Source organism: Sapajus apella, unplaced genomic scaffold (genome assembly GCF_009761245.1).
Source record: "Sapajus apella isolate SASKATOON/1434 unplaced genomic scaffold, GSC_monkey_1.0 scaffold35, whole genome shotgun sequence".
Lineage (NCBI taxonomy): Eukaryota > Metazoa > Chordata > Mammalia > Primates > Cebidae > Sapajus > Sapajus apella.
In genome coordinates, this window is record NW_022436975.1 from 14037796 (window position 1) to 14057163 (window position 19368).

General features: G+C 37.5%; 1 protein-coding gene across 3 annotated transcripts in view; it reads left to right on the plus strand.

Moving 5' to 3' along the window:
- The window catches only part of NKAIN3 (sodium/potassium transporting ATPase interacting 3), a 650466-nt gene that overhangs the window by 601536 nt on the left and 29562 nt on the right, over positions 1–19368 (plus strand). For all 3 annotated transcript variants that reach the window (XM_032296192.1, XM_032296191.1, XM_032296190.1), the window contains exon 5: positions 6606–6666. In XM_032296192.1, the coding sequence (XP_032152083.1) occupies positions 6606–6666 (61 nt within the window). The remainder of the gene's footprint in view (positions 1–6605; positions 6667–19368) is intronic.

A 19368-nucleotide genomic window follows, 5' to 3' on the forward strand; every position in this document is an offset into this window, starting at 1 on the left:
CATCTATAATCATCTTCTCATGCATTCCTTCTAACTTGATCAATGTCTCATCCTGCTTCCAAACCTGTCTTTGAATTTCAACTGTACTTACTTTAATGATAAAATCAAGACTGCAAAGCTTGCATTTATTTTCCAGTGTTAGTCATCTGGTCAACATCTTTCTTTTTAGCCTAGAAGAAAATGTGCATTAGAATCACATAAAAATTTCCTGCAAAAAATATAATTTTATTTTATATTATAAAGATTTCTTAGCAGGTACCTAGATTTTGATCCTTAAATGTATGAATATGTAACAAAATAATATGTGGTTCAACTACTAACAGTTAATACTTTCCAGGCCTCTTACAACAGTGGAAATATAACCTAGTAGAGGGTGGCATAAACTTAGTTTCAGGTCAAGATTCTTTCATCGGGATAGGATTTTTCTTTTCAAGGGAAATTGGTCTCCTGTTGGATTTCCAGGCTCAACTCCATCAAATTAACTCTACATATTGATATGTGAAAACAGTGTATCAGCATGACTGAATTTGTTCTCAAGAGACCTTCTCATCAATCCTCTGGCCTTTCTTCCAGTAAATGCCAATATATCAACCAGTAAACGCTGATGGGACAACCAATAAATGCTGATGGTCCCCAGCGTGACACATTAAATAAGCCAATATTAGAAAACTCCAAAATACATATTTCCTGTCAAAGGGGCTAACAATATGCTAACATATACTTTAGGCATCATTTTCATATTAAAAACATCAGAAAAGACTAAATAATAATTCACCTTACTTTAAGTAAATAAAAGGTGTGGGTAGAAGTATTATATTTTTTAAATGGGGGATGTATTAGAACATTACAAAATAATATTTCTTGTGGCATTGAGCTATCATGAAGACTTCAGCTTTACACTAGAAAAGTCCCATAGTACTTTATCAAAACATTTTGATATATCTTTGCTTACCTCTCACCTATATAAATGAAAAAAAATAATGATTTGTGAGATTTAACTTACCTATGCTTGTATTCCAGTGATCAGAATGATCACTGGAATACAAAAACTATCAAGCAACTATAAGCTTACTATCCAATAAGCAACTTCCAAGATAGAATTTGCAATGTATCATCTAAATTTCTGTCTGTATGCAAAACAACAGAACTCGTTCAGAAATTTTCCATTGCAGCCTGAGTCCTTCATTCTGTTACTATTTTTGTCCTTCCTTGCAGTGCCACTGAAAGCAAACCCAGAGTGTCAGTCATTTTAGCCACAATGGATAGGAAGAGAGTCTTGATCTGCCTGGCTGCAGCTTGCTCTAGCTTTTTAGGGTTCAAAAGAAATCTGATTTATCAATGTTTAGTCACTAGAACTCGCGTCACCTAAACTTATTGAACTGTTTCTCAAGCTAAAAGATTATCTTGGAAGTAAGTTCTCCAAAGTAATGAATTCAAAGAGGTACAACATAGAATGTATGTATCAAAAGGGATACTCAGGATAATCTGTGGAAGCATGGGAATGAAATGTTGCAGATTCTTTTTCTATTTATTTTTAGCTAAAAACCTAAGGAATATTAGCTTTTAACAATATCTGACTTATCATACATTTAAGAATAAAAATATAGGTAGCCTCTAAGAACTCTTTATAATATAAAATAAAATTGTATTTTTTCGCAGGAAATTTTTATGTTTTGCATTCAACAATTTTTTAGGTAGAAGGAGTATACTCTACAGAAAGAAGTATAGTATAAATACACAAACCAGTAGCATCATTGTTTACTGTCAATATCAAGTATGATATGCTATATGTACTTGTATGTGCTATGCTTTTATATGACTGGCAGCACAGCAGGTTTGTTTACAACAGCATTAGCACAAATATGTCAGTATTGCATGTGCTATGATGTCACCAGCAGCTACAATGTCAATAGAAATTTTTCAGCCGCATTATAATCTCATGAGAACACCATTATTTAAGTGGTTCATCACTGACAGAAATGTTATGTGATGTGTGACTATGCTAGCAGCAGCCTGTGGGGGCCAAACCTCCATAGTATGATGCAGTTCGCAATGACTTTCATATTGGGTATATTGAGATGAATTACAATCTTTGTGCAGAGTTCAGTAGATCCACAGATTACATTATCTGTTTTTAAGAAAACTAATGTTTACAAAATTGCAAGTGGCATAGACAATTTCTTGCAAGAATCTATGGATTAAAGATAAAATTAATTATGGACACGTATGAATTTTTTTAATAGCAGAGTTGATGTGTGTCCTCCTCTTAGTAAAATCTCCCTGTCAGGTACAATGCAAAATAAAAACAACAATGATCTAATCAAAGTGAAGAGACAATACCCCCAGAATATGAAATTGTCAAGAAAACTGTTTTAAATGTGCTATTTAAAATAAGTATGTTCTGCTTATACACTTTTGATGGGAGTGTAAATTAGGTCAACCATTGTGGAAATCAGTGTGGCAATTTCTCAAAGAGCTAAAAGCAGAACTACCATGCAACCCAGCAATAGTATATAACCAAAGGAATATAAATCACTCTATTATAAAGAGACATGCATGCCTATGTTCACTGCTGCACTATTCGCAATAGCAAAAACATGGAATCAACCCAAATGCTCATCAATTATAGGCTGGATTTTAAAAATGTGGCACCTATACACCAAGGAATACTTTGCAGCCATAAAAAATAATGAGATCACATCTTTTGTGGGAAAATGGATGGAGCTGGGGGCTATTTTCCTTACCAAACTAATGCAGGAGCAGAAAATTAAATACCACATGCTCTCACTTATGAATGAGAGCTAAATGATAAGAATTTATGAACACAAAGAAGGAAACAATAGGGCTCTACTTGAGGCTGGAGGGTGGGAGGAAGAAGAGGAGCAGAAAAGATAGCTATTGGGTACTGGACTTAATACCTGTGTGATGAAATAAGCTGTACAACAAACCCCCATGACATGTGTTTGCCTGTGTAACAAATCTTCACATGCAACCCCAAACCTAAAATAAAAAATAAATAAATAAACTAATTATGTTCTGCTTTTAGGATATATATTTGTAGGTAGGATGGAAAAACATGGACTACATGTACACCACCAAATTGATGATAGTAGTTTTCCCCTCCCTGTGTCCATGTGCTCCCATTGTTCAACTCTCACTTAAGAGTGAGGACATGTAGTGTTCAGTTTTCTGTTCCTGTGTAAAACTTAAGTAATTTTCTCAGTATCATTTCTCTATCTCCACTGTACTCTACATTGTGCAGAACCTGCTGCGAATCTAAATATGAGTTCACAGATGTGATAGGCAGAATAACAGTTCCCTAAATATTTCCACATCCTCATCTCTGGAACCTATGAATAAATCACTGCACATGGCAAAGGAGAATGAATTAAGATAGTAGATGAAATTGGGTGATAATCATGTGACCTTAACATGGAGGGGTAATCCTAAGTTGTCCAGGTGTGTCCGGCATCCTTAACAGTAGGACAGGAAGGAAGGGGAGGATGAACCAAAGAGATGACAGCTTACGACGAAATCAGCCCAATGGTGTTGGCCTTTAAGCTGGAGGACAAGACCATAAGCTAAGGAATGCAGGCATCCTCTAGAAGCTGAAAAAGGAAGGAAACAGAGTTTGCTAGATCTTGCAGGAGTACAGCCCAGCTGGCACCTTGATTTTAGCCTTGTAAGGCCCATTTCAGACATCTGACCTTCAGAACTGTAAGATTTGTGTTGTTTTAAGCCACTAAGTTTGCATCAATCTCTTACAGCAGCAACAGAAAACTAATGCAAGAGAGGTCTTGATTTACAAATATGTATGCTTGCGGGTATACATATATACACACACACCCCTAAAGGAGAACCCACCAAGGACTAGAAAGTTATTTGTTGGCAGATGCCTTCTAACATACGTTTTAGTAAGAAAATCTTCTGACATTATGAAACCATCACTATCACAGGCTAACATAAAGAAACAAAAATTTGCAGCAAATAAAGCAAAGGTTTTCCCCCGTAAGACCTCATATAAATTAATGAAAATAATATCAAGTTAATAAATGAGCAATGAACTTTTGTTATAATTCACAAAATAAAAAACATAAATGGCTAACACAATATGAAAACATGCCAGAGGAAAGAAAACTAGTGCAAAAATAAATAACTGAAGAGATGCCATTTTGTTAATTTTCTTGGTGTGCATTTTGAAGTGGAACTACCCTACGGATATGGAAAAGCAAACGTTGTCAGTCACTGTTGTGGTAGGATAGATGATACAAACTTTCTGAAAACCAATAATGTCTAAAAAAAAAAAGTCATAAAAATATTCAGTGGCACTTCTGCAATAATAATTTTACCTCTGAGAATCAGATCATCGAAAATTTAGGAAAAGCATTAATATTTTTCATAACATTATTTATAACTTAAAAACAACTTTCAATAATAGAACATTACCTTAATATATTGCAGTATATTTAAATGATACAAATTTATGTGGTCATTAATAATTAGGCTTCTGAAGAGTGCTAGAGTCCTAAGAGTGTAAGTGATATATAGCAACTACAAGAGAGAAGGATTGGAAGGAAATCTATGGTAAAGTTATTAGTGATGGGATTAGGGGCCATTTCTTGCTTCTCTATGTAACTGGTTTAGTGAATGAGCTGGTAGAATACAGTCAAAAGGTAATTTTGTTTGTTCTCTCACTGCCCCTTCAAGTACATGTTATGGCTTTGTTCTAGCTCATCCTTTGGATCATATTTCAAGCAGACCTTACAGCTGTCTTAGTCCCTCAGAGATATTAAATATCTAGTCCAGGTCATTGAAAATTCTCATCCACTTAAAAACTCCTCCTGAGCTTGGGTCTGATTTCAACTTGCAGACTCGCAGAGGGGAAAACATGGCACTGCTTCCTCCTCTTCTCACTCCACTTCTCTCACTGTTTTATTGCAGGGATGAAGTAGAAGGAGAAACAATGGGAGAAAAGCAGGGAACGAGGTGTTAGCATGAAGGGTTCCATTGTAATCCGGCAGGGATACTCTCTGGGTGTGACATCTCCCACATGCTGATGCTTCTTCTTGTAGGGCGTTTTTAGGGGTTCTTCAGAATCCCACCCTGCATCTCCCATAGGATCCCTACCTGTTTATTGGATGATCAGCCTCCATGGTTTGCCACTTTGCACCCCCTACTTGCCTTCTATAGCCAAAGTACCATCATCTTGAGGTTACCTATCCCTGCCAGGAAGTCTTCTGCGGTGGCTCCAACTCCAGAATAGCACAGGAAACTCTCCAGAGGCCTTACCCCAGACTAAGGGCCCATGTACACATCCTGCCCTGCCAGTCCTGCCCAATCCTGTCTCCACACACTATAACTAAAAGCCCCTCTAGACACAGCCTCTTGCCTTTTGGCTCTTTCAAGTGTGAGTCAGGTGCCAAACCCCCATGTTTCCCAAAATGTAAGAAATGTTAAACTCCCCAAGTGCTTTCTGAAGCACCCACTCACTTGGCTTGAGGTGAGATGAGGTGCCTGCTGGGTGGGAAAAGCCACCATCACCCTGGCTGATTTCTCTGGAAGCCCTTCTCCTAAGACCTCACAATAGCCTTTTCCCTAACCTCTCACCCCTCAGAGCTTCTTGGGCTTTATTTAGACGTTCTAGAGAAGGATTACAAGCTCAGGGTCCTAATTCACATGGGTAGTCGAAAGCCCCAGATATCTTGTTCTCTGCATTGGAAACATCAGCCTTTGATACTAGGACTACCAGGAAAAGTTTATTTTCTCAGTGTTATTTTATAATGGGAGCAAAGGGTGGAAACAAATGTTAACAAAGGCAAGAAGAGAAACCATAACAGCTATCAAGTATCTATTTTTCATACCTATGGAAGTGCTTATAGTAAGTATTTTTAGACTAGACTAGATTCATTGACAATTTTGTCCTGTAGGAATTGCAATGTCTTTGGCTCCATGGAATAAAAATCTTCCTCTTAGCATGATAAATTCAGAGGTTAAATTCTACACCTGCATTTATTCTTTGAACTACTAGTATTAAAAGTATAAATTATCTCTTCTATTTTATTTTAACACTACCAAATCACCAATAAGTTAATGTGTTTTCTTGTGATATGATTAACAAAGCAATCTAGTATCTAAATATGATTTACATTCCCAGAGCATTTTAAATAATTAAGTAGATGATTGGTATTTAATTTATATGCAACATGTTTTGATTCTTTCTGTAGCTTTTAAATATTAAAATAGTTATAGTTAATGAGTGCTAGTATAAAATGCTCAACCAACAGAAAAAAAAAATTAGAACTTTAAAATGGATTTCTTAATCTTTGCTGACTATAAAATATAAGAACTGTAAGCCCCAAATCAAAATCTAAGTGAAATATCTAAAAATTAGTTTTTCCCCCATTTCTGTGTACTTTTTAGAAAGCTAATAAGGCTACATAGAAATGAAAAGACTCAAAACCTCAGCTATCATTTTAAAAGAGTTCTTCCTACTGCAAATTCTTGAAAGTTGCTCATAAATTTTTATCTTTATTAGGTTATATTGGCTCTTTAATTATGGAAACTTAGAATCAATTCTTAAAGTGCCAATTTTTTCTTTTTTGCAGTTGGTGGGTTTTGTGTATGCCTGTTATGTGATCAGTATTTCCATGGAAGAAGAAGACACATGTAAGTACTATTATCTCTCTCCCTGTAAGTTCCTTTTGAATGAGATACGGCTTCCAAAACTAATCATTACATGGCTATGAAATCGTTTATATTTGGAGCCTACAATGATTGAACTCAGCATACTAAAGTTATAGTCAAAAGTTGACAGACTGAACCGCACACAAATAAGGTGACGCTACATATTGAAACTCTCAATTTGTGAGAGCTCGCAGAGACTCAGAAGCTCAAGGACTGCTGTCATATCATATCTTAGCAACTTCTCATCAGACACCTAACCATTATGCCAACCAGGCAATCAATGGTTGTTCTATCTATTACCAATTTTACATATGCTGGTAGCAGAATTTTGAAGTCTAAGTAACAGTAATGATATCAAGACATAATACATTACAAAAACTCTATAGATATATAAACTATACAAAATGCAAAGAAGAAAACAAAAATTTACAACCTTCCAGGTGAGATGCAAAAGGGAACTATAAGAGGTGCTTAAAAAATGAATGGAATGTCTAAAAGCTAAATCATATTTTAGCAGAACACCCAAAGAAAAAAAAGAAAAAATGTATATTAATATTATGACCTGAAGTTATATGATAGAGCTTTAGCAATGTAAGTCAACACATGGCCTTCAATGAGCACCTGCTAATATATAAGGCACTCCCTGGTACAACTTTATTAGGGACTCATGTAATAACAAAGAAAATTTTAATTTACTTTTAAAAAATAAATTATTTTAGATAAAGAAATCACACCTTACCAAACCAGAGACTGCATTGCAGTCACTGTTTGAATTTGCACCAAGATGAAGCAAAGTAGCTAGCCATTAAAACTTCCTTCCAGAACAGTCTCAAAGGGGTCTGATGAATGCTTCCCATCAAATAGATGGGTGGTACATGATATTTGAATTGGAATGCAGAATCTAATGGGGTCTATCTCAATTTATTTGACTAAATCTCAGACCCTCAGATTTAATCATTCAGACAGTGAAAACATGCAGACAAATTGCATCATGTATTTAATGCTTACTCAGGGTTTTGTTTGTTTGTTTGTTTGTTTAATGCTAGATAAGACAAAAAGTTTCTGTCACTTGACAAGTGCAGTTCTAATGGCCACACTTTCACTTTGAGTTTAACTTCAAGAACTCTATGTTTAGGAGTTTTATTAGCAGTTCTACAACCTGATGAAGTTAATACGCAGAAGGATAGCAGCATGTTTCCAACCCACAGCTAAGACAGGCTGCACAGCCAAAAACAGTTGGTTGAGTGTGAACAATATTAACTAGAATTTCAACCTAAAAGTTATTCGACTTTGAGCTGAGTAAATCCAAAAAAATTAATAAATTGATAAGTACCATCTGAATCTCTTATAAAGCAGATAACTACTTTTGAGTAGTTATCAAACAACAACAACCAAAAACCGTCCTCTTTCTTTTCCTCCACACTGAACTGGTCAAAGACTCTCAAAAGACACCAGTGCTCAGTTGCACCTTACTGTGGGAGAAAAGGCAGATTAATCAATAGTCTTCTATTATCTAGTGTAATAAATATATGAAAGTCTTTTCCGTCAGACTTGTGATTTAAGCAAAGCTGGGAAATGCAAAATGGCATGCAAAATAAAAGACTCATCTAAATGGATACTTTTTTTAACCTTCTTTTAGCCTTCTTTTCAATGTATATAAATTGTATTGCTCACTGGCAGATATTGTCATTCCATTGACTTTGATGTCCTTAATTAGCTTAAGTTTCTCTATAGAAATCTCTGAATCAGCTATTTCAATGCCCTTCAAACTGGGATTGAAGCAGCTGCTAGGAGACTATTCTATTAGCGGTTTAATTCTAGTGTTTGTTATTACAGCCATACATTACATTACCGAGAGACATTTGGATACAGTACTTGTGTTGTCATAAATTTGAATTGACTTCTAGTCAAAACGAGCCTTGGGTGCTCAAAACAAAGTATATATGAGTATATGCGCCCAAGACTAACTTAACATGATAATCTGATGGAAGAGAGATGACAATGGAAAGCAGTTACAAATGTTTTAGTCTGATACTCAACTGAGGGTAATTTTATATTTTTTATTGAAAGAATTAGGAATCAAAAGTGCAGAGGTAATTAAATTGTCCCAGGGTCTTCAGAAGGCAGATGTGAGCAAAAAGTAATGTCTGAAACCGATTACAATGATCTCATACACTAGTAATTACTATTTGTGCCAACACTTAGCTTTTAGGTGCAATAATGAACTGCCACTTGGATACGACATTACCAACCCTCAGTCAGGAAGGTTCTTTGAATGGTTTTTCGAAAACTTATACATGAAATAAGTAAACAATACTGGTAGCTTCCCAATTTATCCAAGTGCACTTCCAGAAAGCTTATTCTAAAAGAGAACTGCAAATATAATGTCAATTTTTTTGCAGGCAATATATCATTTATAATTTTGATTCTATTCTAACTAATGAAAATTTCTGCATTATTCAAAATGCAAAGTTAAGCCTTGTTCTTGGACTGAAAGCTGCCAGCTAGCCTTAAAAATTAATAACAGCTACCACTTCCCTCCTCCGCACTGTTAAAGTGGATATATGGGACCAACATTTCAGACAGATATTTCCAAAGGGTGATAAATAATTGAGAAAACATTTATTTCTAGCCACCCATCTTCCTAGTTACCTCTCAGTCTCTTTTATTAACTATTTCTTATCAAGATTATGATTGCAGGTCAAAGACAATGAAATAAAAAGCTCACAAAAGGCAGAGTGCTACGTGGGGTCAGTGCTTTCCATCATTCATTCTAATAATAAAGCCTAGTTATATCTCCTTCTTCCATTTTTCATTACTTTTATATACATCTATCTATCTATCAATCTCCATGAACACTTTCATAAGACTAGAATCTCTAGAATCATAATGATAAAAATCTATCAACATCTTGTTTGAGAATCCTTTGCCGAAAATGAACTTGTAGATTTGTTACTACCTTGTTATGCTTTCTAGAAAGAATGTTTTTAATTAGAGAAGCGCGGAGATAAGACAAAATAGGCTGAAAAATAGTATTTTACTTGTATAAATACTGCCAGGCTTTTTCAGAGGGTCTGTTGCTAGCACTACTCCTTCTAATATTAGGCTGCAAATTGCAACTAGCACATTTATTTGGGCTCACAAAGGCTAGTCTGGCTTGAATATGTTGAATGATGAGAGAGAGAAGTATATTGAAAACCCTAGCAGCTTTTAAAAAGGATATGAGCCCCTCAGATGTGAGTTCAATATTTTACATTAAAAAGCTCTAAATAGTTATTTATATAAGCATTTGACCCTTGCTGTTATACTTTTGGGGAACTTTTTATTGGAAGGAAGCATAACTACCGGAAAAAACATTTCATCGCTCTACTGTCCTTGAAGCTTCCTGCTGGCTAATGTACATGTATTTACCTGTCTGCCCATGAATTCCTTCTAAGAAAATGAAGTGATATTTCCATAGCAATGGTGTGAGCAGAAATTTTTTAAAAATCCTATCTCCACCTAAGAATTTATGAAAGAAGCTAATGGTAGGAAAAAAAGAGACTAGTTTGAATGTTAATTTATGAATTTCCTTTCCCCACTTAAATGTATAGAAGCATCAGAGATGTAAAATGACCACAAGGCCAGACACCAGGGGAAGGAATAAACAGAGGCCTGGAAGATCTTCAGAGCAGAAAAACAGCTCATTGTTTAGCACCCCTAGCAGTGTATGGGTATTTGAAGGTGAGAGGAGAGGAGAATGTTGTGAGTCAAAAATGGAGAAATGTGCAAGACTAGGTAAGGGCGATCCTGAAGTCACAGTAAACATTTCAAAGAAGCCACCATGTTTGCCTAATAAGCCATTAAGAATGTACTCATTCTCATAGTGCATAATTTTCTTTTTTGGTAACTATCTAGTTGGTTGCATGTAACTGTCCTAAAGGCTGATCTTTCTCCATCAGCCTCACTAGAGCTCAGATTTAGTTCCTGAAACATTTTCCTAATTTGCTGAGGTGGCTCTGCCAAATAGCTACACAATGACTAGCCAATCCTCCCAGTAGCACAGCTCTATGAGGGCAGAATCTTTGTTTTGCTCCCCACTGTAACTGTGTAGTTTAGAAAAATGCCTTGCATGTAGAATTCAATAAAGAAATATTTGTTGACCAGGTGTGATGGCTCAAGCCTGTAATCCCAGCATTTTGCAAGGCCGAGGCAGGCAAATCTCTTGTGCTCAGGAACTCAAGGGCAGCCTGGGCAACATGGTGAGACCCAATCTCTACCAAAAATACAAAAACATAGCCAGGCATGGTGGTGTGCACCTGTGGTCTCAGCTACTCGGGAGGCTGAGGTGGGAGGATCACTTGAGCTCAGGGTAGAGGGTAAGCATTGGTGGGATGGAGGCTCCAGGTTTCAATGAGCTGAGATCCTGCCACTGCACTCCAGACTGGGTGACAGAGTAAGACCTTATCTCAAAAAAATGAGAAAAATAAATATTTGTTGAGTATATATTGTTAAATAAATTTTCTGGGCCCAACAACTCTGTTTTACAAAGTCATTTTCAAAACCCAAAGGTTCTAAAGTTTGATGAAATGATACTGTTTTGTGTTTTGAATTTAGTGGTATGTCCAATGCACTTGCAAATATATATGTGAGGCAAGTAGAGGTCCTACATTTTTAATGCAATTAGATATAGTTTTAGTAATTTTGAAAGTCAAGATATAGGAGATAAAATAAACCTCCACTGTACCACGTCAGAACAAGAGCTTGATTTTGTAAACTCCTGGACAAGACATCCCTGAGAAAACAGGGACTTACTTGAAAGGGATGCACTCACAGAATAAGGCAGGCATTTAGGAGTAAACTCATCTGTAACATATGGTGAAGGGGACGGAGTTACTGTCAAAGAGTGGGGACCAGCAGGGTGGTAACCTAGGCCACCCCACACGTGGGAAGTTCAGGCACCACAGAACAGGATCCCAGCTACAGTGCTCTGGTTGGGTGACAAGATTCCAGCTCTTAAATAGGTTATTGATAAAGATTCTCTCTCAAGAAATATCATAAGCACTCAAATACCCAAACCAGCAAACCAACTGGGGACTCCCCACAGGGGAAAGCTAGAGAAGCCCCTATACCAGTGTGGCAGGAGCAGCAGCGAACAAATCGCTCAAACACCAGACTATGGAAGGAAGTGGCTTTTTATTCAGCCAGGAGCTGTGGAGGGTCTACAGCCTCATTCACCAAGCTCCCCAAGCTGCAGCCTCTCTCCCCTTTTATAGGCTTACAACACTAAAGGGGAAACTGAGGCTGAACTATGTCATTGTCCATTTGCTGGACGTCCAACCTTACAATCTTTTGGCTTCATTGATTTGCTAATTCATATGCAGCGTGAGCAGGGACCAGCAAGGGAGGGGGCCTTACAGAGACAAGACAAAAGAAACAAGCTGTTTATTGGCAGATGTGTTTCCAGGAGGGAACCTGGTCTGTGGAGACGTGGGGCGTGAACTAGTGTCAGGCTCCAGCCGGCAGAGATACCATTTATTTGCAACTCTTTCAAGGTTAACAGATAGCAGAGATGCTAGGAACTAAAGAGGGAGTCATTTTCCCAGCTCTTTGGTATTTTATTTTTCCTTCTTCACTCTCCTTCCCATTTGGAAGCGGGAGGAAGAGGTAAAATTGAAGGAGGCAAGGGGATCTCCCCTCTCACCAGAAGCAGATCCAAGGTTAGCACTAAACTCACAGTGAAGTAGAGCCTAGATGATTACCTATCTCCTTAAGCCAGGGCTCCTGATTATAATTTAGCCTGACTAGGAACCACCTACAGCGATAAATCCTACTCTCCTCCCTTATTCATCTCCAACCACATGTGTTTTCCTGAATCCACCAAGCGCTTTTACACCCCGGCTTTTGAGAGAGGCCTCCTCCCTCTGTTGACCCACTAATGTATATATGCCCTTCAGATTTCAGCTTAACTGCTCTTTCCAAATTTGACCACTTTCCTCCCATCCTCTCTGGGTTAGATTAAGATACCGATGGTAAATTGCGAGATGCTTTAACTGCACACAGTGCTTTTTCCTTGGCGTCATTTAACACAACTGCAATTTTTTAAAGTCATGATATTCACCAGGGCTGACCCCCTTTCCTAACTTAATGAGAACCCTATACAATTTTCAATGAATGAATATTAAATGAATGAGTCAATGCATGAACAAAATGGACTCAGTAAGATGATTAGGGTTTCCGTTGGCAGAGATCGGAGAGAAGGTTCTTCCTTTTCTAGTCTCTATCTCCATTTATGTAAATGACAGCTCTTCATATCAGCTGAAAAGTTTGGGCATATTCTTTGTATTCCCTGACTCTTCCCTTATTGTCCACACCCAATCAGTCACCAGATGAGATATCTTCACCTCCCGTCTTAGTTCTTCTGGCCTGCTATAACAGAATGCCATAGGCTGGGTAGCTTATAAATAACAGGAAGTTATTTCAGAGCTCTGTGCTGAAAAGTTTAAGATCAAGGTACCAGCAGACTTGGTGTCTGGTGAGGGTCTGCTTCTCTCTTCATAAATGACTATCTTCTTCCTGTGCTCTCACATGTGGAATCTGGCAAGGCAGCTCTCTGAGGTCTTCTTTATAAGGGCACTAACCCACTCATGAGTGACCTAATCACTTCCCAAAGGCCCCACCGACTAACACCGTCACGTTGGAGGTTAGGTTTCAACAAATAAATTGGTGGGAGTGGGAGAGGGAATAAACATTCAGACTATAGCAACTCCCTTCAAATAACTAAAGACTCCTACATGGTCTTTAACATTCCCATAAATACCCTCTTCCCCATGCCTCAGTACACCCTGAGCGTGTCTCTGAACCTGCACCCAACTTACTTTTTAATTAATTGCATCCCCCACTCAGAAAAGGTGGAGATCAGGGCTTATCTACCCTAGGATCTCAGAACCTGCTTCAGTGTATGGAACATCATAGGAAATAAATTTCTACAAAATGCACAGTGTAGAAAGTGCTTGTCTTCACGTTATTTTTCATATCTCTTTCCTCACTCCCTAAAAAAATTTAAACTTCCCATTCCCTGCACTACAGAAAAAAAAAAAAAAAGATTAATTCATGACAAGGTATTTGTGCACCTATATACTTAACAATTTTTTCCAGAGGAAAGGCATGGCCCTATATTATGCATTTATATCATCTGGAAATTTTCTGGAGAGAAAGTGTGGCCTGTTTTGCTAAAAACTTGAGACTAGCAAGCAGACAACTCCTGCACCCCATGCACCCCAGCAGGGGTTCCAATTTTCTACATTTCTGCTTGAAACCGGAAGTTAGAAATGATTTCAGTGATGGTGGTCCTAACTGCCAATATCTAGCTCTGTGACCATTGCTAAATCACATCACCTCTTTGGGTATCTGCAAGTCACCTTACAGCTCTAACACTGCAGTTCTATAGATGGTGCTTTTGGGTGGGGGTGATTTTAAGGTGTGATGATCAGTGCTTTCTCCAGGTCCCCTAAAGTTAATTATTTGAGCTGTCAGTGCTGCCAAGCATGCTACCCTCATTTTAGAGAACTTAGAGTTTCTATCCTCATTTTTGAGAGGAACCATTGAGGCCCAAAGAGGCCATGTGACTTCCGGCAGCTTTCTCCTCCTCTGCCCTGCACCCTTAGCATTAAAACTCCATTACTGAGACTTTGTGACACAAAAAATAAAAGCAGTGGGCATGATTTCCTCAAGTTCCCAGGCTCTCTCTCTCTGTCAGATCTGTCTGTATCCATCTATGATCATCAGCTTCCTGGCAGAAGAAGCAGGCTTCACTCTGTCCTGTGGCTTTCTTGGTTTCTATGTCCATCACACCCTCCTATTTAAGCACCTTGCTCTCTTCATTATTTTTCTTCTTTCTGTCTCCCCCACAACTTTACTCCCTCTGCCCAGCTTCTTCCTCCACTGGGTCTTTTCCCTTCAGCTTATAAACAAAGTCACATACATCAGAAAAAGAAAAAAGAACTCACCCTTGACTCCACCTGGCATAAATTTAACTTTCCTGTCTCTCATGCTCCTTCCTTCCACATCCCACTTTTCTGCAAAGTGGCAGAGAGTGACAGCACTCCCTTCCTCAGTCCCCTCCCACTCACTCTCATGCCTCCTGAGTTATCACTGAAGATGCTATCTCAGATGCCAAAAGGGACCTCCTAATTGTCAAGTTGCCTTGGATCTTATCATGATTGATTGACAGCTTTGGCTGCTATTGACTTCTCCTTCCTTGAAAACTTTCTCTGCTGGATTTCCAGAAAATCCCATCTCTTAAACAGCACATATTTTACCAATTAAAAATTATTTTTAATACCTAGTGTTAAATAGTAGGATGAATATAATGTACAATATTTATTGTGAAACAGCTAGATGAGAATACTTCGAATGTTTCTACCATAAAGACAAATATTTAAGTGATGAATATCCCAAGTACACTGATTTGATCTTTACAAATTATATGAATGTATTAAATGACCACATGTCCCAAAACTATGTACATCTATTATGCCTCAGTACTTTCAATATACCAATGCAGAGAAAGCATATTTCTGATGCAGACACAGGTAACCAATTCTGAAGAACTTGTTCAAGCTACTTTTGGAATAATGATCTGTCATTAAGTCCTTAAAATGTTAACCAACTGTTACAGTTAGAGCTTATGTTAACATTCACACTGTTATAGTAAAGCATTTTAAGTAGGACCAGCCAATAAAACAGAAATATTTAAAGTAAGACCAGACAATAAAAGAGATGGTTATTCTTTTAAATAACAAAATGGCATATAATATTTTAAGAGCTATAGGCTTAGTCCAACTATTTAAGATTTAATGGATATCTGATTTTACAGTTTTCTTAAAAGAGGTATCATACAAGTAACCAGCAATAAAGGGCATATAAGGAACACTCATCTTCATGTTCTCTACATCATGTACTTTATTAAGAAAAGAATAATAATTTAGTGTTCGTTCTGGGAACAATATTTGAAACTGGCACCTAAATGAGATATTGGGGAGTATTCATATGACTTGAATGTCAGTATGAAAAAAATAGCGAACATTTGGTAAAAGCATCTGTCTCTCCTAAATTGTAAAAGACACAAAGTAAATTAATTATAAATTATATCTAAGTTATAACAAACTAGTGTTTCCATTTTATCCACACTTTTCCTCATAGAAAGAAACAGGTCTGCCGGGCGCAGTGGTTCATGCCTGTAACCCGAGCACTTTGGGGGGCCGAGACGGGCGATCACGAGGTCAAGAAATTGAGACCATCCTGGTCAACATGGTGAAACCCCGTCTCTACTAAAAATACAAAAAAATAGCTGGGCATGGTGGTGCGCATCTGTAATCCCAGCTCCTCAGGAGGCTGAGGCAGGAGAATTGCTTGAACCCAGGAGGCGGAGGTTGCGGTGAGCTGAGATCGCGCCATTGCACTCCAGCCTGAGTAACAAGAGCGAAACTGCGTCTCAAAAAAAAAAAAAAAAAAAAGAAAAGAAACAGGTTTTTCTATTTCTCTCTCTCTCTTCCTTCCTCCCTCCCTCTATCTCTTTCTCTTTCTTTCTCTCTCTCTTTTCTGATTGTAAGTACAGAAAGTCTATATTAAACTTAGTGGTATTTTCTGAGGACACCTTTCTTTATCATAGTTCAATCAACTGTAAAACTCCTACTGTTTCCCAACCCTTATTCATTTAATGCCACCTTCAGTGATGTCGTGACAGCTGTGTACGAGCTTGTGTCATAGACTGGCCCGTTTGTTTGTTCTACTCCCAAGCACCCACCTGTACCATCTATCCCAGCCTCCAAGCAGTTAGGTTCCCTATCAAATTGAATTCTAAACGTGGGTTCCAGTCCTGGCCCCTAAATAACTTCCACATGTGATTCTTCATGCTCTTATACTTTCTTCCTGCTGGACATAGACCAGCACTGAAGCTTTAGAAGCCACACGTTTCAAATGCCGGAGCCACAGTATCAAAGGGGCCTGGGTCGCTGAGTGTTGCTTAGAGGAAAGTTGACCCCACAACTTGAGGAGCAGGTGATAAGTGCCTTTGAGGCATAAGACACTGAGGAACACCTCAGAGGGTCTGTCAGAGAAAGCGCCTTCCCAGACAAGAAGACTCCGAGTAGAAACAGGCAGGAGTTCTGTTATTCAAGGGAGAGTCAAGAGTTCAGCCTATCAGGCATTCAGCAAACACAGGAGTGCCGGCAGCGTGCCTGGGAAGCGCTCTTTGAGAAGACGACATTTAGGCTGAGACCTAAGGATGAAAAGGAGCTGGGAAGCAAAGGCCAGGAAAGCATTCCTGGCAGAAGGATCAGTAAGCCCATAGGAATCACTTCCTGGAAAGGCTTCCAGCCAAACAAAGGGCTTGACTTCAGAAGCAGCGTCAAACCAAACGGTCAAAGAGATGATCTAGGCTTCCCTGACCTACTGGCTCTCAAAAGAGTAGTGAATTAAAGGGCAAATTTTCCCAGAGACTTCATTGTAAATTCCATATTGAGAGGGAGGGCTCTGTGAAAAAGATTTTTTTTAAATACTGTTTGCATGTTATGAGAAAAAATACAGGTTGGACCTAAGTTGTATTTTCTTCTCCTTTGCTCTATATTGGCCTCATTTGCTATTTACTCACCTACATGCTTATTTGGAAAAGTAAATTAAATCTGTTTCTTTTTTACTTAAGGAAAATAAACACTCTTAGTTACTAGTCCTAAAGTCAAAGCCAAGGTGTCATACTGACTGTGTTTTCCTCCTAAGACAAAAAAAATTGCAGAGAAACAGGTGAAGATCAAAGCGTCTCTAGGACTTTGTGCATTTTGACGAGGGAGGCTTCTCTGCCCAGAAACTCTATTTATATCGACTCAGAGATTTAAATCATTACACAATATTTTAAAAGCAACAAATTTTTTAAAACCTGGTTTGTTTGTTTTTTTTAAGCTCTAAATCAAGCTTGTCTAACCCACGGGCCACGAGTCACATGCAGCCCACGATGACTTTAAATGTAGCCAACACAAATTTGTAAACTTTCTTAAAACTTTATGAGATTGTTTTGCGATTTTCCTTTTAGTTTATCAGCTATCATAAGTATTAGTGTATTTTATGTGTGGCCCAAGACAAGTCTTCTTCCAGCGTGGCCCAGGGAAGCCAAACAATTGGACACCCCTGCTCTGGATGCTATATAGGACTTTTAGTATTCTGCTTATCCATCTAGTAGGTGTTAATAAGCATATTAGAAGAGGGTTTATTTTCATTGTATCAAAATACATAACACAATATTAACCATTTCAGTATTTTTAAGTGTTATAACTCAGTGGCATTAGGTATATTCACAATGTTGTACCACCACCACCTCTACCATTTCCAGAACGTTTTCATCATCCTAAGCAGAACCTCTGTAGCCATTCAACAACCTTCCATCCTCTCCTCCCTCCAGCCTCTAGTAACCTCTATCCTACTTTTTATCTCTGTGAATTTGTCTATTCTAGCTACCTCATGTAAATGAAATTACACAATATTTGTTCTTTTGTGTATGGTTTACTTAATACTCAACAAGGTTTTCAAGATTAATCCATACTGTAGCATGTATCAGAATTTCATCCTTTTTAAGGTTGAATAATATTCTACTGAAACCTCAATTACTATTCCACCTATTTAAATTCAATAGTCTACATTCCTTTAAATAATCTGTTCCATTTATAACTTAAATTTCCTTAAACATTTAACATGAATTCATTGTAATTATCATTTTTGGAAATCTTTCAAGTATTTGGCCAATAAAACATTCACTGGTTTTTAAGCTAATCCAGCAAATCTAATAAAATAAGCTCATCTATAAATTAAATCTCAATTTGTTTTTAACATTACACAAATTTAATTAAAAATTGTCATGTCTTTCAACCTAAAATCACAATATAAAATCAATTACTCAAAATGTTGAATTGGTTTTACTGGGTGAATCTATCAAATCTAATGCAATCCATCTGTTTATCTTAAGAACTAAAAAGATTTATATACCAAGTAGACACAAATCATCCCAATGATTACAAAATTAACCTGTATTTTCTGAAATAGTATTAACACTATATGGGATTAGCTTATTTTGTTTTCTTTATAGTTAATTTCATGTGTTAGAAATACACTTCTCCAATAAGTAAGCATCTCAAACAACTTAAGGCTTCTATATGTTGAGAAATTTTCCCCTGGGAAGCAGGACTCAAATTCTAAGGAGATTCTATAGCTTACCACTAATGAATTTAAAGAGCTTTTCTGTAGTAGTTGTTGGAACAAGAGAAAATCTCATTCCATACCTTTCAAATTTAACTAATCTAGCAGCCCGCAACTACAGGACTCAAAGCACATTAGATTTGAATACACAGAAGACTTTACTCCTACTATGAGTCTCATTTTGATTGGTTTAATGCTTGTTAGCCCTTTAAAACATTTTAACACCGTTTCATATGGCTTGACAGACACTTTGTTGACATTCCCTTTGCTTCTTTTAATCATATTGCCTGACGCAATCCTTTATTCCTTCCATATTTTAGGTAGGTTGCTAACTCCTGTGATTGAAATATTTGATCAGCTGTATTTCTCTCATATATTTTCTTGTTCTGAGGTCACTGAACTGTTCATATCCAAAAGCATTTATAGTCCAGATGCAACATATTATTGTTTAATTTTAGA